The 20,648-nt window shown below is 33.3% G+C and overlaps 1 protein-coding gene across 1 annotated transcript in view; it reads left to right on the forward strand.

Annotated features, from left to right (window-relative positions):
* Positions 1 to 20,196, forward strand: part of CRISPLD1 (cysteine-rich secretory protein LCCL domain containing 1) — a 44,617-nt gene extending 24,421 nt beyond the window's left edge. The window contains exons 3-15 of the mRNA XM_008577967.1: positions 563 to 681; positions 1,022 to 1,154; positions 2,352 to 2,467; positions 3,177 to 3,277; positions 4,868 to 5,008; positions 5,185 to 5,245; positions 5,355 to 5,421; positions 5,626 to 5,756; positions 7,547 to 7,590; positions 7,688 to 7,760; positions 12,790 to 12,865; positions 16,549 to 16,679; positions 19,114 to 20,196. Of these exons, the coding sequence (XP_008576189.1) occupies positions 563 to 681; positions 1,022 to 1,154; positions 2,352 to 2,467; positions 3,177 to 3,277; positions 4,868 to 5,008; positions 5,185 to 5,245; positions 5,355 to 5,421; positions 5,626 to 5,756; positions 7,547 to 7,590; positions 7,688 to 7,760; positions 12,790 to 12,865; positions 16,549 to 16,679; positions 19,114 to 19,165 (1,245 nt within the window). The 3' untranslated portion in view covers positions 19,166 to 20,196. The remainder of the gene's footprint in view (positions 1 to 562; positions 682 to 1,021; positions 1,155 to 2,351; positions 2,468 to 3,176; positions 3,278 to 4,867; positions 5,009 to 5,184; positions 5,246 to 5,354; positions 5,422 to 5,625; positions 5,757 to 7,546; positions 7,591 to 7,687; positions 7,761 to 12,789; positions 12,866 to 16,548; positions 16,680 to 19,113) is intronic.
* Positions 20,197 to 20,648: the final 452 nt, after the last annotated feature.

Raw genomic sequence — 20,648 nt, forward strand, 5'->3', positions numbered from 1 at the left:
CATGTAAAGAAATACTAACATTGTAATGTCAGAGGTGCTAAACAAAGGAGTGTAACAAAGCTTTAACAGCCCCAAGGAGGGAATAGCTTACATCTAAGGGAATTGAGAAGGTGTCACAGAAAAAGTATTTTATAAAGCTGGATTATGAAGACAGAGTAGGGATCTGACAAGTAATTGGGAGAAGGATGTTTAGGCAGTGGGAATAATGTCAGCAGGAGTAAGGAATAAGCTGTCTAATGACAGGGAACTGTGGGACCAGGGACTTTATGCATATGGGGATTTGTTGAGTGTGTTTAGACAGACATATCATTTAGGTGTATTTGTGTTCACTTAGGTAATGTAAACACAGGAACAAATAGGAGCGGTAAGAGATGGAAACAAGGAGATTGATTTGGAGGCTAGTGCAAAAATCAAGGTGATATTTGAGTCTGGTGAGAACCTAGACTAAGATATTGATTTTACAAAGAAGTAGGAAGGAAGACACAAAAACTGAGCAACAGTGTATTTTGAGGAAATGTCTAAACTCTACATATGTGCATTTTGTTTTTGTTTTAAATTGTAGACTTGGGATGTAGAGCTGGAAAGATCTGCTGAATCGTGGGCTGAAACTTGTTTGTGGGAACATGGACCTGCAAACTTGCTTCCATCAATTGGACAGAATTTGGGAGCACATTGGGGAAGGTATCTTAAAGCCCAGCTTTTTGTTTCTGAAAACATGAGTGATTGAAATGAAATGCTTATTAATTCATCATTACAAATTTTCAAAGATTTAGTATCTAAAAGAAAAGTGATGAAAAGACAAATAACAAAAAGCAAATATATCAGAAGAATCAGCAGTTTTTTAAACTTATTTTTGTTTTTAATCATTGGTTTATTAATAATGTAATGGGCGTAGGTATTTAAGATTAATGACTTACACAAAAATATTTTTCTACCAAATTTTATCAATCTGTTTCATGTTATTTGGTTTTACATTTTCTCCAACTTTACTCATTCTTGGTGATTATTTTCTTTCTAACAGATATAGGCCCCCGACATTTCATGTGCAAGCATGGTATGATGAAGTAAGAGACTTCAGCTACCCATATGAACATGAATGCAACCCGTATTGTCCATTCAGGTGTTCTGGTCCTGTATGTACTCACTATACACAGGTATGTTTTGGCTGTGTTTATACTCTCTTCATTTAAATTGAGTGTAACTATGGGAGAACTTAGGCTGCTGATCTTGTGTCTTTCTGATGTCATTTGGTATGGTTAAAAATAAAACAAAACGTATATGGCTATTGATTATGTGGGGTAGCCTTACAAATTTCTATGAACAGTAAAAGTAATTATCATCGAATAATGTCCAAACATCTACTTAAAAGACATTATTTCAGGGGCCGGCCCGGTGGCGCACTGCTACAGTGCGCCGCTTGGGAGTGTGGTGGTGCTCCCGCCGAGGGTTCGGATCCCACATACAGACCGGTTCCCGCTCACTGGCTGAGCGAGGTGCGGGAGCAACACCGAGGGTTGCGATCCCGTTGCCGGTCCCGGTCCGGTACGGGCGTGACACTGAGGGTTGCGATCCGTTGCCGGTCACGAAAAAAGACAAAAAAAAAAAAAAAAGGAAAAGACATTATTTCAATGTTTTCACATATACAGTGTTTTTAATATGGACCCAATAATTGTTTATGGAGAGGAATTTACCATCTTCAGTCAAAGTTTTATTTCAAAGAATAAAAATACGGTTTTATTTGTCAGTGGCATTCAATATTTATATTTGTGTAGCATTTTTTTTTTATATTTAGTGTTTATCTTTGGTATTGGATATGTTCTAAACTTCTAAATCAGACAACTAAAGGCAGATTCAGCTAGCTAAAGCTCACCAGTTATCTGTGTTTCTATGACCTATTGTAAGTGAATATAAAGCAGACTGATTGTTCTGTATGACTTTGTGTGTGACAAGATTAAAGCATCATCAAACTACTTAATAACCAGTGGTACAATGAAAAGATTGTGTTAAGAAATCTGAACACTTAAATTTTCAGTACTTTCTGTTTAGGAGGTGAAATTCTGTCCCTTTTTAGGCAAGTTTCTTCCTAGAAATATTAATATGACATTTAGGTTTGTGAGTTACTAAATAACTTCTGCATTATTTTATAGCCAGATGTGGTTATTTACTTCTAGATCTCTTTTTAAAATTAGGTTTTACCCAAAGTCTCAGGGGAAATACCCTATTTGCTTTTGCATTTTATTTTGAATGATAAATGTTGGTTCTCCAGTTCAGCTTTTATACATTTTTCTCTCTTACATTGTTTTATGTCATCTCAGCCTGCTTTTTCTGAACCTTTCTTTTTTCTCATGTAGGTGGTATGGGCCACAAGTAACAGAATAGGCTGTGCCATTAATTTGTGCCATAACATGAACATCTGGGGACAGATATGGCCCAAAGCTCTCTACTTGGTATGCAATTATTCCCCAAAGTAAGTAGACAAACTACTTTTGCATGTAAGTTTTTCTTAACAACCTGAAAGTAACTGTATATTCCTGATTTTTTCTTATTTTCATTGTATGTTATTGAGAAAAGTGTATTGTATTATTTCAGTTTATATAATATGACAATTATAGTTGCCTAATGCATAAAATCAGTGCCTAAAGTGAATATGTAATTTGAAAATATGATCTTTGCAAGGACGGGAATCATATTTTTATCTTCAGTTTTACTCGCCGAGTCATTATATTCCACACATATTTAATAATTTTGATTTTTTGGAGATTAACACTATAGATGAATGGAGAAATGCATTGATTTTCATCTGTATAAAAACCGTTTGAATGATTACACTGAAAATATAACACAACTGTACTTAGTGTCAGATTTAAGTCTAAGAACTGTTTTTATCAAAACAAAATAGAATAGAGGTAAACATCCCCTAGCAAAGTTTGGTTTTCTGCAGAAGTTTGATTTTGTAATTCTTAACACTATATATAGCAAATTACTTTGAAAATTTCAAAAATTTAGGCAGTAATTATTTAAACATATTAACAATAAGATTCTACTAAGATATATAAATGTCTTAAATCTACACACCAAAATTATTACTTAGAATATTCTTATTATGGTAATGTTTGCAATGTCTTATAAATTATGCAGTTAGACTAACTTTTACTAGAGTGGATCATGTCTTTAAGGGGAAACTGGTGGGGCCACGCCCCGTACAAACATGGACGGCCCTGTTCTGCATGCCCACCTAGTTTTGGAGGGGGCTGTAGAGAAAATCTGTGCTACAAAGGTAAGTGCTATTGTGTTGTAACATTCAATTTTATTTCTATTTTAATCCAGCTTCTACATTAGCTTGTGTTAAAAAAAAAAAAAGCCAAAGTGCATTTACTACATGAAAAGTTTCCAGAGCTCTACTTCAAATATTTTGAATAAACCATTTTAAAATATTTATGTTATTGATAAGTCTGTTACACCAACATATATTTAAAATTTCATGATTATTTCAGATAACCATTTCTAATTCTACTTTGAAATCATCCCAAAGTAATAGAATATTTATATTCTTAACAGCCAACTTTATATATTGTTGACAATATGTACGTGTGTGTATATATGTATATTTCCATAACTTATCATTTTTGAAGGATTTAGCAATTTAACACAGTGTATTTTCAGCGCTTTAAAAGTTTTTATCAAAATACTTCTCTGTATCTTATTGAATCATGCTTATGAATTATAGGTATTCTATACTTTTCACTGCAGACTATACAATTTGTCATACCAAAATAACAACAACAACAAAAAAAAACAGTTCTGCAAAACTTACAGAAGTAGTGCTCTCAGATGCACTTGATATTCTAAAAAAGTGAATATAAGTATGGAATCCTGTTTATTGCGCATGAAAAGTGTATATGATAAAGCTTTGTGAAAATTCATGCTCTTGGGCATGCAGATGAACATTTTTTACTGCCTTGTACAATTTTCTTAATGATGATTAATGAAGTTTAACGTAGACTATGTGTACTAGAAAATATTTCAGTAAATGCAGGTTTTTTTTCAGTGCTCATAAAGAAATGTCTTTCTTTCCCTTAATGACTGAATGCTCATTAGCTATAATGAGCAGACAAGATGCAGCTATGTATGTCACTCTACCCCCAGACTTCCAACCTACCTGCCTCTTCACCAATGGCCACTATATTTTACTTAGAACTGCCTTTCCTCTGACTTCACACTTCCTTCAAGTTCTTGGACACTCATGAAAACAATGCACCTCTCCAGAACATGCCATTTTCAAGCTCTTTATATAGGCCAATGTGGGGTAAAGAAATTAAATTCAGAGTTTGAAATTATTATCTATTGTCAAATTTAAATTTCTGCACCTTGGATTTCCTCTTAAAAGAGAAAAACTTTCCCATGGAAATGGGTATTGTAGTAAATAGCAAGGGTATGCCAATTGTTCTTTAGACTGAATTTCCACTTGGGGGAATTCTAAATGTGATCCTCCTGAGTATGTTTTCATTTGGGAAAACAAATTCAAATTTACCAAGCCCTGACTTTGTTAGATCACCGTGTAGATTTCATGTGTCATTATGAAAACCAAACACTGATAATGTTGAAATACAAGTAAAGTTTAAAGTAAATCCATTGAGTATTAGCCAAACACAAGCATAAGTGAATCAAGTACCTAACGGCTTATGTGTATACTTCAGTTACCTCAATGCAGTACATAAGATCACCACTTTAAGCCAAAACCTGTGTCAAAAAACTACTGATTTTTCTAGTTTTAAATGTTATAGGCATATAAAGGTTTATCATTATTTAATTACTTGTGCACATGTAAAATGGGACTAATGTTTTGTAAATCCATTCTCTCTAACAGAAGGGTCAGACAGGTATTATCCTGCTCGAGAAGAAGAAACAAACGAAATTGAACGGGAGCAGTCACAAGTCCATGATACCCACGTTTGGACAAGATCAGATGATAGTAATAGAAACGAAGTCATAAGTACACAGCAAATGTGTAAGTCCTCTGCATTATTTATAAAAATTTTAAAGTTTCCATAGATGGCATATCCACCTATATTTTATTAATTTGAACATTTTTAGAATGGAAAAAACTTGTCATTAGGCTATATATTATGAATTAGCAGGTTTTACATTATCTAATTTTTTTATTTCGTTTTGTTTTGCTTCTAGCCCAGATTGTTTCTTGTGAAGTAAGACTAAGAGATCAGTGCAAAGGAACAACCTGCAATAGGTAATATTTATTATTATTCTCAAAATTATCTGATGAAGCATAAGAAATATTTTCATTTCGTATTGACATTGAGAAGAACTAAATTTTGTTCCCGATTACTTTCATTTAGGTATGAATGCCCTGCTGGCTGTTTGGATAGTAAAGCTAAAGTTATTGGCAGTGTACATTATGAAATGGTAAGTATCGTTAAGTGTAATTATATGGGAATATAGTCCTTCCATATGATATTTGATTTTTTAATGTGAAAAATAACTTTTATTAGTATAAATATTTTGCTCAGAAATGTTTATATAATTTAGTGTCATTTAAGTAGTAGGTAGTAGTGTCCTATGCCAAACTCTAATATTTTAACATCCTTTTATTTCCTTTTTTCCCCCAAGCAATCCAGCATCTGTAGAGCTGCAATTCATTATGGTATAATAGACAATGATGGTGGTTGGGTAGATATCACTAGACAAGGAAGAAAACATTATTTCATCAAATCCAATAGAAATGGTGTTCAAACCATTGGGTAAGTACCCAAATGGAATGATCTTTTGGACCTTATGATATTAAATTATAACAGTGAGCTAACACATTGTTTTAGAGCAAAGTGTAGAAGAATTTAACTTACAAAGTTGCTAATTTCCAAGATTCCTTCAGCTGTGTAATATCCAAGGCAAAAAGAATAAAAAGCATCTAAATTCAAAGTTGAGCTCTTTTGCTTCAAAAACTCTAAAACTCCAAAATTCCAAAATTTGAGTTTCATTAAGAATGTATAAATTTACAGTTAATTCCCATTGTAAAGCAATAAATTTTTTAGCTGTGACAGAAAATACCCCAGAGAAGGCTAATTAATTTGCGTATTCTCCCTGCCCTGTTTAGGAAAGATGTCTTATTTTATGCAGCCATAACTTTATTAATAAGATAAATTCGATTAACAGGTAAAAGAGCATTTTGAAAAGTTCTCTAGATATGTAATAAACTATGTCATCTTCTCTTGTCCATTTAAATGTATTTTAATCCAACATAAAAGCATCGATTAACTTTTGAAATGTTTCTCATATTAAGTATTCTAAATACCTTATTTTAAAACACTGCCTTTTTATATATACTCTGTAGAAAGTAGAAAAATGTGGGCTTTTGAAATATCTTTGTAGTGTCTTTTTTCTTCTGAGTAAAAAACTGGACATTATTGAACCTCATACAGAATGCCTTTTCTTAGGAAATATGATAAAGTCTCTTTCCTTGAACTATACAGTCTCATGAAACTCCACAGTAGGGTTAAGTGAGAATTCATAATTATAAAAAATAATTTATTAAAAATTCTTGCAGATTTGCAGAATGACCTCCTATGTATACAATTTTGTTCAAAGGCTTGATATGTGGTTTTTAGCCATTAGCAATAACTCTCTTTTGTAAAGTTTTTATGAAAATATTTATTTATATTTATTATTTATATTTATTATTATAAGTATTCAGCAAAATGTATTGACTACCTTCATTAAATAATAAATATTAATGATTAGCTTTGGTAAACCAACCACTGTGTGATGACTTAAAGAACACTTACCTTATTATTTTATGTTTTTTCTTTTAAGATTATTTAAAGATTATTTAAAGATTATTGAAATTTTATGCCTTCAGGCCTGAGCTAATGTATTCAGATGATGTACCATGTTAAATTGCCATCACAAGCCTTACATTTAGCAAGAGATGTTTTTCTGAAAATCTGTATATCCATAGACCGATTAAAATTTTGATACATAATGATGTACCTAGCCTTATATTACTATTTTTTAAATAATGTACATAATGAGAAGCAATTCATTTATTTATTATAGACATTTTACTCTATAGATAGTAAGGGAAACAAAAAATGAAGAATGCACACTCCCTCAAGGCACTTACTATTTTATAAAGTCTTTTTACAAGACTGCCTTGTATTTACTATCGTGAAGGATTAAATAGTTTGTGGTTCTGCAGAGACAAGGAATTAATATTTGAGAGTTTTAATTTTGATAGGAAACAAATATGTAGATACAATGTGTATTGCTTTATACTATTATCTGTAGGTTTTTGAGATTGATAATGAAAGGAGACCACCCTCTAATGTTAAGAATGGTATTGATTTGGTTGATACAGGAAGGTAATATGGATTTAGCATAAAATAGATGATGTATTCTGACATTACTAGTTATCTACCTATTTTAATAAAAATGGTTAAAAAGAAAATACTTGTAGACCTTAAATATATCAGGAATTATGCTGATACTGATGCCTGTAAGAAAATGATTGACATTTCTATCTTTTTGTCTTCAGCAAATATCAGTCGGCTAATTCCTTTACAGTCTCTAAAGTAACAGGTTAGCACATTTTTTCATCTTATTTTCTTTCTACTATGTAGCATGGCATTGCTTCCAAAAGATGTGCTTATTGTTTTGTGTTTTTTTACTTCTTTAGTTCAGGCTGTGACTTGTGAAACAACTGTGGAACAACTCTGTCCATTTCATAAGCCTGCTTCACATTGCCCAAGGTAATTTTTGCTAAATTTCCTCTTTTTTTTTTTTTTTTAAACAGCGAACATATGCAGGGCTTTGATCCTGTGATAACTTTCTTTTTGCCTAAAATTCTGGTGTCTCTAGGATTCAAAGAGTGTATGATCTTGAACTGCTAAGCAGGAGGGAGCAGTGGGACATCACAGATTATGTGTGGTCCAAGTCTGCTGGTGGACTCTCTCCACATGCAGAAGTACTTCCTGCTATTTCAAATTGAGGGGCTGGCTGATTTGGTTCCTGATGAGGACTGTTTTCCTGGCTTGCAGAGGGCCACTTTCTCTTTGTGTCTTTACATGTGGAAGAGGAAGAGAATGCACTTCCTTGTGTTCCTTCTTATAAGGACACTAATCCTATGAGATAAGGTCCCCACCCTTCTGACCTCATTTAACCTTAATTACCTCCATAAAGACCCTTTCTTCAAATACAGTCACAGTGGGGGTTGGGATTCAGCAGATGAATTTTGAGGTACAAAAACATTCAGTCCACAACAAATCCTTTCAACAGAAACTAAAATATGTAATTCTTATTTTTTAACATTGTTATCCAGTTCCTAAATTAGATCAGTCTACTTGCAGTTGATAAGTCAAGAAGCCCATCTTTGCCTTTCTTTTATTTTTGTTTTGTATACGCTTTTAAAAAATTATAGTGGAATTCATCTACTATGAAATAATGAGAAAAATGCTTCATTTGTCTTAGCCAATCTAAGATGAAAACTGGTAGAAGTGTTGTGGCCATAAGCCATATTCAGTACATAGAAAAAGTGAAGTATGTCCCTACACATCGAGTCTTAGTTCTATCTACACTATTTCTAAAAACTACAAATGAAATTTAGAGGTATAATTGTAATTTGACAAAATATATTTACTAAAAAATTAAAGGAGCTTAATTTTTATGGAAAAGTTTATTTGCTTTGGAAAAACCTCATTACTTACCCTTTTAACACTAAAGCAGTATTTTACTCTAAAGAATGGGATTGTTTATTTACAAGATAACAGAAGAATATGATGTTGATATAACAATTGAGTACTTCATTTTCTGTCAGTAGGGAGTTTCTCAATTGCAGTTGTGATATAAACAATCTGTTCTTTCACATGTGAATAACTAACTTGTTTCCTCTTAAAAAACAGATCTTTTTGTGTATAATATGAGAATACTGTTATTAACTTGGTACATGTTGATTTGAGAATTTTCAAATTCTTCAGCACATGTGTTACTGAAATCATCAGATTATAAAGTGTGTAGGATGATTTCAGGATCCCTTACTGTGTGAAGTAAATCATATACTTTTTTACTGTTGGACCACAAATTAATTATGTGACACCTTGTTTTTGTTATAAAGGTATATTCTAATGTTACTAGAGCTTCATGAATTATACTCTTAAAGGCTCACAGATTTGATTAAATCATGTTTGTTTTGTAATTTAAAAGATTTTATACTATTTTTCTTTCAGATTTCTCAAGAATCTATACTTACAGATTGTAGTTTTATAGGGAGAAAGACATATTGCTAGGTGAAGTGGTAAATTTTAGCATCATGATATGTGAAAAAAGCAGAAATTTTAAATTATACATTTATAAATATGTATTAAATGCCTACTGTATATACCAGTATTATGCTAGGCCTTATGGCAGCCACGTGACTAGGTTTATAAAGCCAAATAATAAGGATAATCTCTGGGAAGCATTCCACCATAAAGCTTCCCTCTACTAGATGCTTAATAAATGGTAATTTTGTATCTCTAAAACAATTTATATTAATTGTATTAGTCCATTTTTGTTGCTTATAACAAAATACTTGGAACTGGGTAATTTATAAAGAAAATGAAATTTATTGCTTACAGTTTCTGAGGCTGGGAAGTCCAAAGTTTATCTGGTGGTGGCAGCAGTGACCCAGATTCTCACATTGCAAGATGGTGGAAGCAGAGAGAGCAGAGAGAGAAAGAGAGAGAAAGGCAGACTCTCCTCTTCTTTTAAAGCCCTGAGAACCATGCCCCTGACCACCATTTTTAATCCATTCACTACTGCTTGGTTCTACAATCCAGTCATCTCTTCAGGGCTCCATCTGTCAGTTACCATAATAGGACTTCCCACCCTCTTAACAGTCACAGTGGGGGCTAAGTTTCTAATACATAAAAGTTGGGGGACACAATTCAAGCTTCAGTAGTTTTGAGGGGACATAATTCAATCTACTACATCAATACTGTTCCAAAAGAGAAAAGTCATTCAAGTAAAATATTAATAAACAAGTTCCCTATTTCTTGGCTTGTTCCAGGAAGGCAAACATACAAAAAAGGAAAACGATATAAATTTTAAAAGTTTAGTTTTTGCTTTTAATGTCACCAATAGAATAAATGTATGTAAATAATAATTTATACATAATTTTGACCTTAAGTGGTCTGGAAAGCCCCTCTCCCCTTTTTTATTTTAGAGACTTGTGAAACAAAGGTTGTTTTTTTTTTTCTTATGTAGAATTTTTAATAGCTTGATAAATTAGGCCATAATGATACTGCTTTTATGACAGTATATAACTTTCAGGACACCTTATGGCTGGTACATCTTTTTTAGTATTTCACATCTCTTAAATAGGTTCAAACAAAGATTATTCTGGAGAAAAAATGGCAAGGGCAAATAAATGAAAGGAAATTAGCTCAAAAAGATCATGAAGAAACAAGATAAACCTTCATAGTCATATTCTCAAGAGGTTCCATATCTGACAGGACAACCCAGAACAACCGTGTCTAACAATTATTTAGTGCCATAATCTTGTAGAAATCGTGTGTGCATGTGTGTGTGTTAGTGGAAATTTTATCTTGCATATATAGTATATATATGTATATATATTATAGTGTATATATAATATAAACACTTAGGTGTTTAAAATCTGCTGGGTGCTCAAGATGTAAAAGTAGGTGTCATTAAAGTGTGCTGGCATTTTTATTCAAAGTTTACAGGCAGATTGTAAGTAAAGGAATGTTTACTAGATCACTGCCTACCTTGTCAGTAGTATGTAACAAGGAGTTAAATCCAGAGATTAGAACACAAACAAGCAAAACCCTTCTCCTGTCTCTCTTTTACCTGAACTTATCTAGGGTAGAAACTAACATAACTTGGAGCTGCTGACCTTGGCCTTCTGCAAACCAAGTGCTAAATATGGGCAAGACAGAGTTCGTACAACACGGTCCTAAGGGCAGGACAGGTAGTTTTACAACCAGAGGACAGGCAGTGAACGCCCAGCAGTTCTCAAACTATGAGATCATTTCCAGTCAATAAGACACCCTTCCTCCTGCAGAAACCCCAGACAGCATCTTTTATAACCATGAACCTTTTAATTCTGTTATAAAAACTCCGATTCATTTATTACATATATTTAAATGGTTCAGGTGTTTAGATGTTATATGAAGTATATATACTCTAGAGCATAGAATGTTCTACAGATTTTAGAAATAAGAACTGTAGCAGTTTCTTAAAAGCTATCTTGAAGAACATCTGCTTCAATTGGCAAAGATAGTTTCCTCAATTGAAGTATTTTTAGAATGCTTTTAGGAAAGTCATTGATGCCATCATCCACCAATGATTTTCATGTGGTTATTGTATTGAGAGTCTCATTTAATAGGTAAAATAAATTGATTTTTTCCAGTTTTCATTTGTATTTCTTTTCAGTGTGTGTTTGTGTGAATTCAGAAAATTCAATTGATTTTTTATAAAGTGCCACTTGACAGTTTCTTGACCTCTGGGAATGGATTTTTTTTTTTTAAGTATTGTGTGGTTTGATTAAACACATATCTGGCCTTATTTTAAAATAAAAAAGCTTTTAAAAACTTCATTTAAATGAGCTAAGCCAATCAGATATCAGTAAAGCAATGGGACATCTAATGAAAAAATATCCAAGGCAGAGAGAAAGAAAAGTGCCAAGGCCCTGACGCAGGAGCCTGTCGTTTTTGTTTGAGGAATAATCATTAGGCCAGTGTGACTGGAGCAGGGTAAGAAAGTGAAAAATGAGTGGGGTATAAAGTCAGAGAGGTAATGTGGGGACAGAATAGGCAGGGTTATTGACTATTCTAAGAATCTTGTCATTTATTCTGAATGAGATAGAAAGCCACCAGAATATTAGGAGCAGAAAAATGACATGTTTGAATTTGTGTGTTTGAAAATAAGTGTGTGAAAATAGATTGAAAAGGGTCACATTGAAAGTAGGAGATCGTAGGAGAGCTATTGCAGTAGTCAGACAACAGATAATAGAATCCACAGTTGTGGTGCTTGAGGTGCTTAGGGATGCTCTGATGGGTTAGTTGTAAGGTGTGAGATAAAGAGAGGGATCAAGGATAGAATAAAGTTTTCTGTCCTGATCACCTGGAATAAAGGAGATGCCATTTATTGCAATGGGGAGCCTACAGAAAAAACAGACTTGGGGACTAGAGGACGAGATGAGGAATTTGCTTTCATATGTGCTGAGTTTGAGATGTTATTATATCTACTTGGAGAGGTCGAATAAGCATTAGGATATACAGATTTGAAATTAAGAAAAGTAGCCTCAACTGGAGATGTAAATGTGGGAATCAACTTTTTATAGATGATAATTAAAGCCACGAAAATGGATGAGATACCAAAGTTGTGAACATAGAGAAGAGAGACTACTAAATGTGTGGGGCAGATAATGATTCATTTTCCAAGTTATCTGTTTACTCAATTCTGCAGACATATTGGGTCCCAAATTCTCAGGTACAAAGAGGTGCTTCCTGATGCTCCTTTCCATTTTGAATCCCCAAATTAGAAAGCTTCTTGACCAAATTTTTTTAAAAAATCACATTTGTGCCAAAAGAGGGAAATAGATAAAGTAAACAGGGGTAATTGTATCTGCTGCCTGGATTGTACAATTGAACTATTTCAGGAGAAAAAAAGGGAGCGGTTTAGAATGCTGAGTTTACTTTTGTATATGCATGTCTGTGTTTTCACTAATAAGAAAGACTGAAGAAACCAGCTTACTTTATATGTATGTATGTTTTTCAGAGTATACTGTCCTCGTAACTGTATGCAAGCGAATCCACATTATGCTCGTGTAATTGGAACTCGAATTTATTCTGATGTAAGTATCCTAATTTATACAGCTGTCAACATTCATTATATATAAAAACAAATACACACATTTTGAAGTATATATGGACATTTATATACCGAGCAAGGAAACAAATTTTGTGTTGATGCATATATTCTCAGAAAAGATAATCATCAATATCAGTGAAACATTTATATCCACATGCAAAAATGAGTGCATAATCATTTATTTTGACTAAATTTTTCTTCATATCCTCCCCACATATCTTATGTCTGGTACTTAATGTCTGGAGACATTCTTGTGAAAGAAAATGCATTTTGCTTTTCTTTAATCTTCCTTTAGGTTCTCCAGTATTCGGAGGCTAAATTGGACATTAAGAATTTGTCAAATGTATAAACAATATCTTCACTGCCAAAAGGGCATTTGAAAAGTAGCATAGAATCAAAAACAGGTGCTACCTGAAAATATGTACAAGAGGAAGGTAGTTGAGGGGATGTCGTAATGACTTCAGTCGGATTGGACAAGGAATCTTGGTTGTGATGGCTTCAGTGTGGCCGCGTACTTCTTGAGCCAGGTTTGAAGGGTGGGGTCAAGAAGGTTAAGGGTCAAGAGGGTTAGAGGACACATTCTAGGCAGGTGAGTGGCCTCTACAAAGACAGACATGGAGAGGAGAGTAATCATGCTGCATGTGGCATACCCAACAGCTTTGCTCATTTCTGAGCTGGTGACAATTGTAGCTAAAGGGGGCTGCAGCCAATTTACTCTGAGTGACAGAGGCATCCAGTTCTGGAAACATGCAGATGGAGAGTCTGAAAGTACATGCTGATGAGTTTATATTTTATGCAGCATACATTTAGAAACCATTACAGATTTCTGAGTCAGAGAGTTCAAACAAAAACATGTAGGAACTACATTCTTGATGCACATATTCAGTAGAAAACTATCAGAATTTGATTGCATACAGAGGCCTGAAATATGTACATTACTACTTTATTTATTGGTGAGTTGATTTAGGTCCAGTTTTTTTTCAATTCAGCTTTCCCTTTGAAATTATTCTCCAATTCTAAGTCTCTCTCAGGCTCCAGATTTGCATTATTATCTGCAGCTTAAGTGTCCTGCTGGTATCTTTAATTCTCCAGTCCTCACATTTGTGCTTTTATTCTTGTCTCTTTAAAATGCATCCTTTTCAAAATTTTTCTATCTGCCAAAATCACGGCCTTTCTTCACGTCCTAAATTATTGCCACTTTCTGTTGAGGTATATAGCTGAATCTCCTAACTCAAGTATTAAGTTTTCCTCCTTTCAACCTTTGTAACTTTGCTTTTTCCTTTTAGCACTTAGCATATTTTATTAGATATTATGATTGTTATCCTCTTTTATTTTAGTTTGTAAGTTTCTTGAAGGCAGCAGCTGGGCAATTCATTCATCATTTTTTCATCACTAATTTTGATGTCTCCCAAGCTCTGAACAAGACAGGCTTGCTCCTGCCTTAACAGAACTTAGAGCATTACAGTGACAACAGACATTTAGTGTCTACCTTGCACATAAATATTTGTTGAGAAAATAAATAAGCTTATGAAGATTTCCAAAGAAATTATTCTTCTCAGATTTTCCCTTTAAGCGCCAGAACTTTTCATTTTAATCATGCCAGATGAAAGTCTTTCAAAAGATCCTATGTACTTCTGTACCTCTCAACCATCTCTTGCTAGAGTTAAGGTTTTGTTAGAACTTATATCCTGAGGTCATTTTATCTTCCTACCTCAGTGAAATGGGTAGATATTATGTATCATTACATAATCCTTTGAAGAGTAAACTGGAAACATAAAGATTATTATCACATGGTAAGTACAGAGTCAGAGATTTAGTCATTAATTGTCAGTCTTCTCAGCCCCTGCAGAATATATTCTCTTTGAATAAGGTTGATACAAAAAGGTGAAAACCAATCAACCAAGCTTCTTCCCTCCCTCCTTCTCTTCCCTTCCTTCCCCTCCCCTCCCTCTCTCTCTGTTCATTTATAGAGTTAGAATTTATACATTCTGTTGTTTTGAGCTTCTATTTATAGTTTATTTCAGATTAATTTCTGCATTCTTTAAAAAATTTTGTTTTCACAGATAAATTATTCTTTCTTCTTACAATACATTAATTCTTATAAAGTGTGGGTATGAAAAGAAGATGTCTCCTGATTTTTGAACTCAGATAGGAATGCCTGCTGACTGCATAGTTGTAGGCAAAACAATAGTCTCGAAACATATTAAGTGCTTGGATTTAGTGAATGTTATATGTAAGCACTTTTGTTGCCTTGGGAAAAAATGCTGATAATACACTTTTAACAGAACAGGATAAATATGGAAATGTATATAGAATTATTTTTAATTCCATCCATTATGATCAATATTGGGTGCAAAATTAATGCAGTGTGGGACTTTAAATGATGAATAAAATGCCTCCTCAGAGTAAGGATTCGAGGTTTCAGATGCATGGTATTTTGTGATATAGCAAAAGCATGAACAGGATTAAACAGCTTGGCATTCAGGCTCTGTGATCTAATAAATGCTGACTGATGGCACAGAGTTCAGAGCACAGTAATAAAGCAAGGTCGTGTAAGATATTCATGCTTATGTGAACTTAAAAAAGCATAAAAACCAGCCACATGTGCATAGAGATAAGAAAATAACACACTAGGGCGATCAGGAAGGACCCAGAGGGCTAGGAGGTAGATTGCTTTATACTGAAACAGTTCAAGTGTTTCGTTTTGTGGGATTTCTTCATGCTATACTCAGTTATTGACAAATTTTGGTAGAGCATTTGGATTAAAGCAAATGTTAAAAATCTAGAGAAGACTTTAATGAGCCAAAAGAAATTATTAGACTTTTAGAAATAAGTAGTCTTAAAAATTTGAAAGTATTAGACCTGAAACACTAATTTTTTTTCTCCATAGAAATCCCATTCAATTCAGATTATAACTGGTACAATATAATCATAGAACTTTCCTAGTACTTCATTTCAGAATATTCAAACTAGAGTGACAGGTAGGCACTGCAAAACTAGGTAGAAGTTATGATTGTCCTTCATTTTTTTCTTCTTAGGGTTATTCTTCCAGGCAGAATTTCTCTGTGTAGATTATATTATTTGATAGGAAAAAGCTCTCCACTTAATATATACCTTTATTATGGAAAAGGGGCCATAGAGATGTATAGAACTTCATTTGAGTTGTGTATAAGTAAAAATTGAACATAAACAAGGTACGAATAATCCAGCTTGGGAACATTTAGCCCAAGTGACTCCAGTGTAGGCTAGCAAAGGCTAACATTTAAGAATGACAAATAGGCCTTGGCAGAAATAAAGGGAGCTAATTTGCTTTTTATTGCTTTGACACTATAAAAGCCTGTTTTGTTTTTTTGTTTGTTTGTTTTTTTAATTTCTTTGAAAGTCAGAAAGCCTGCTGTGTGGACAGGACAGATGTTCACTAGATTAGGTGTGGGAGGGCTCTGGCCATTGCAGCCACCCTTAAGTTCTGCCCTTAGACTTGCTTAGAAGTGGCTTGACATTGTGACTTTTGAAACATTCCTTCATGCACAAGACATCATTCTGTAACTGCTCACGGGCTATCCACACGGAGGCAAATGTCAGCGACTTTAGTGCAATAGAGGAGTAGGTTGGGCAAGTTCAGCAGGAATTTCCTAACAATGGAAGGTTTTTTCCTTGCCTCTTCAGCTGTCCAGTATCTGCAGAGCTGCAGTACATGCTGGGGTGGTTCGAAATCATGGTGGTTATGTTGATGTTATGCCTGTGGACAAAAGAAAGATGTACATTGCTTCTTTTCAGAATGGAATCTTCTCGGAAAGGTAAAAACAAAGCGTGTGTGTGTGTGTGTGTGTGTGTGTCCCTTTGTATACCATCTACCTCTTTATTTGTGATTGCTTTACAACGGACCCACTTTTGTATGGGTTTGAAGTCAAGCGCCTGAGCAACTGTGTTTTCTTAGCACACTTATGTAACAGTTGGTCTTCCAGGGATGGGAGAAGCTGCAGTACCAGAAGTGCCTGTCTCCTGCAGGCTTATAAAAATCAACATGAAAATCGGCTTATGAGTCAGAACCACTCTTTTGTTAATTGATCTTATAATTAGGAAATTTCTTTCATCCTGTTTGGATTTTCTAGATTAGTTTTTATATTTAATTCTTTCTAGGTGAGCAAGGCACTGAATATTTCTCTAATCCTGTTATCTGACAAAGTATTTGACAAAAACAATGAGTCTGATTTTCCCTAGAACCAAATTCTTCTTTTGGTTGGAAGTTGGATGCCCAGTATGATGTAAATGAACGCCTTCAGGTCATCTCATACTATGTAGCCCTCTAGTGTTATATATCTTAGTGATTTGAGAAAATTCGTATGACTTATTTTACCAAGTATTAATAAACATTAAGAGAAATGAACCTATAGTTATTTTTAAAATCATTGGTACTTATGGAAGTAATACTAAGTTCCATTTAATTGTATAGATACAGAAAAATTCCTAACTTTTAGGTATTTCCTGAGTTCTTCAAAATTACCAGTGGAGAGTTTATATATAGTAATTTCTGTAAAGGACACGAAAGGATGTGCCTTGCTGGATATCTAGATTGCCTTCCATATAACCATCTGGGTGTCATACCCGTAAAAAGACAGACCTGTATTTAACATCTATTTTCACATGGGACTACATCAAGAGACCATTATTGAGAAGGTGACTTCTGTCTGTACAACCTGGTTCATGGCCTCCTTAAGCATATCGTATGTAGAATGGATTCTTGAGTTATAGAATCTGATATGCAATTTTTATAAGCTAAACTGAGTAATGTGGTTTCATTTACTCTCTCATATTTTGTAGATTTATTTTACAACTAAAGAAGATATTCTAGTAAAAATGAGAATAATAGTTGTTTCTGAGTACCTACTATGAATATTCCAGATGCTAAACATTACTGGGCACTCTAAGTATGTTAGCTCAGTTCCACCAACAGCCCTGTAATGTCAGTTCTGTAAACCGTAATGTACATGTGTTTTAACCAGAGAGATTAAATGATGTGCTGAAAGCCATATAATTTGTAGATCTCAGAGCTCAGGTTCAGCACTAAGTCTGTAGGCTCAAAGATATGCATTTTTCCAGTACATCACTGTATACAAAGAAACACATCAAATATGTCCACTTCCTAGGGCACTTAGTCAATCTGTTTCCTATCAATAAAAATGGTTTTACATTGGCCATATGTTTGTATGAAAAACCTAGCACACCTGCATGTTTGTGTTGGTTGTGTGTTCACACCTGTGATGTCTTTATTCTTTCCTCACTCTAAAGCTCTCTCCCTTTCCTTGTACATGAATAAATATGTGAAGGGAATTGCACTTTGTCTCTTTCTTAACATTTATTGTGTTGATCTCTAAAAGTCTTTTTTAATCATTAAGAAAATATAACTATATACAAAAATGTAAAAGCTTCAAAAGTTTATAGTTGATTAGAATAAATAATGATTAATGGCATTATCAATGTTTTAACTTCTAGACATTTAAACCAAAATATACCTTGATTGACATTGCCAAATAAAATATAAACAGCACAGAGTAAAATTTATGATTCTGCATTACTTTTAACTTCTGTTTTGAAAGTTCCTAAAGAATGAGATTAGGTGCTCTGTATGTGTACGTATTTTTACATCTCAGCAAAGAAATTCTTAGATCCTTTCAGAATTGACCATTAAATTTCTTCGCTAACATTTTTCTTAAAACTATAGATGTTGAGCATTAATCTGTATAATAGAAATATAATTTAAATCTTGTCAGATTTAGGAAATGATAATAAGCTAGTCCTCTAGAGCACTGCCTAAGCATAAGCCATCTTTTTAACCTATAGTTAAAATTTTTAACCATGCAAATTAGTTGTAAATTTGAGTCTCAGTATTCCCCCAGTAAAATGAAGTAACAGCTGCCTAACTCTGCTTTTTTAGAATCTAAGGAGGTAATATATAAAAATATGATCTAGAATCTGTGAAGCTCTAGAGACTACTATTGTTATCCTTACACATCTTAAATTTCTTGGTATACTTGCAGTCCAGCACACAACCAAGACTTTCAAAATTACATCATTCTCACTCAAGCTTTCCAATAACTATAAATTATAGTAGCTAAGAAAGTTGACCATCTGGATTCATAGAGCTGCTTTCTAGACTGTCATAAGAAAGCATGATTTATTAAAAGGATTATATGTGGAGATGACTTCAATATATTTTTGTACTTTTTGCAGTTTACAAAATCCTCCAGGAGGAAAGGCATTCCGAGTATTTGCTGTTGTGTGAAATGAAACACTTGGAAGAGGATCATAAAGACTATTCCAAATGCCATATTTCTGAAGTTTGTATAAAACTGTAACATTACTGTACAGAAGATAATCAAGATAATCAACTATTTTCAGTCCAAAATAAGTGCCAAATGCATATAAGTCTTGATAAGTCTATAAAAGAAAACATGGGACATTAGTTTTGGGAAAATATTGAATATTGTAATGGTTTTGGAAATCCTGTGTTAAATATTGCTATATTTTCTTAGCAGTTATTTCTATAGTTAATTACATAGTTATGATTGTTATACATTTCATATATTATATGGTGCTTTGTATATGCCACTAATAAAATGAATCTAAACAATGAATGTGAATGGCCTTCAGAAAATCATCTGGTGCATTTAAAAATGATCAACTCTAAAACTAAAACCTTTTTATCCCATTTTCCCCAGTCCAATAATGCTATGCCATTACCTGTTCCAAATAATGTCAAAATTTTTTCCACTATTACCTGTACAGTGTTTTTCTTCTACTAAGTTTAGGAATATAGAGTATTAAATCCTGATATTGCACTTCTTATTTTGTATAAAATAACCATTTAATATCCAAATGAATTTGTTAAAATGTTTGATTCCTTGGGCATGGACAATATTAAATGAAATAAAGTTAGAATAGTGGTATGAAAACATTCCTAGTGATCATATAATAAATATAGGATTAAGCATGAGCAGCCAGAGCTTTCTATGTATTGTTAAAATTGAGGTCACACATTTTCTTTTGTATCCTGGCAAATACTCCTGCAGGCCAGGAAGTATAATAGCAAAAAGTTTAACAAAGTCGAACTAATGTACTACATTGCCATTGCCACTGGTTTTCTTAATGGTAAATGACCTTGTGTATAAATGTTGCCATATTATGGTACCTATAATGAAAATGTATTGTGCTTTGAGACTAAAAATCTGTAAAATGTTACTTTTGGTAATTTCTTTTCCTGCTGGTGAATTTATTCTTTTCCTATAAACATATTAAAATTAATCATGTTTCAAAATACTATTTTCAGTTCCCTTTGCATGCTTATTTTGATTTAGAAATCATTTTAAGGCAAATTAACAAAACTATTATATCTTCTAAATTTGGTTTATTGACATTAGTGTAAATAACATAATACCAGAAGTCTGTGAAATCAACCTGTTTAGGTCTTTGTGTGTGAAAGAGAAAATAGACACAGACAATCATGTAATTAGAAGCATTATAGTAAGGGAGAATTTAGATAAACTGACAGAAATGAATTTGTAAAGTGGAAGGAATTAATCTGAAAAATAAAAAGTGATTATAAAAGAATTGACAAGACAATAAATACTTCAAGTATTTTTAGAAAGTAAATGAGTAGGAGTTTAGGAGCAGATAAAAAGGAGATAAATTACAAGGAGGGATCCGGGAAAGTAAGAAAGTTGAATAATACAAAAGAAAGAAAGGCAGGCTCACATAAATAGGTGCTG

This window comes from Galeopterus variegatus, unplaced genomic scaffold (genome assembly GCF_000696425.1).
Source record: "Galeopterus variegatus unplaced genomic scaffold, G_variegatus-3.0.2 Scaffold1609, whole genome shotgun sequence".
NCBI lineage: Eukaryota > Metazoa > Chordata > Mammalia > Dermoptera > Cynocephalidae > Galeopterus > Galeopterus variegatus.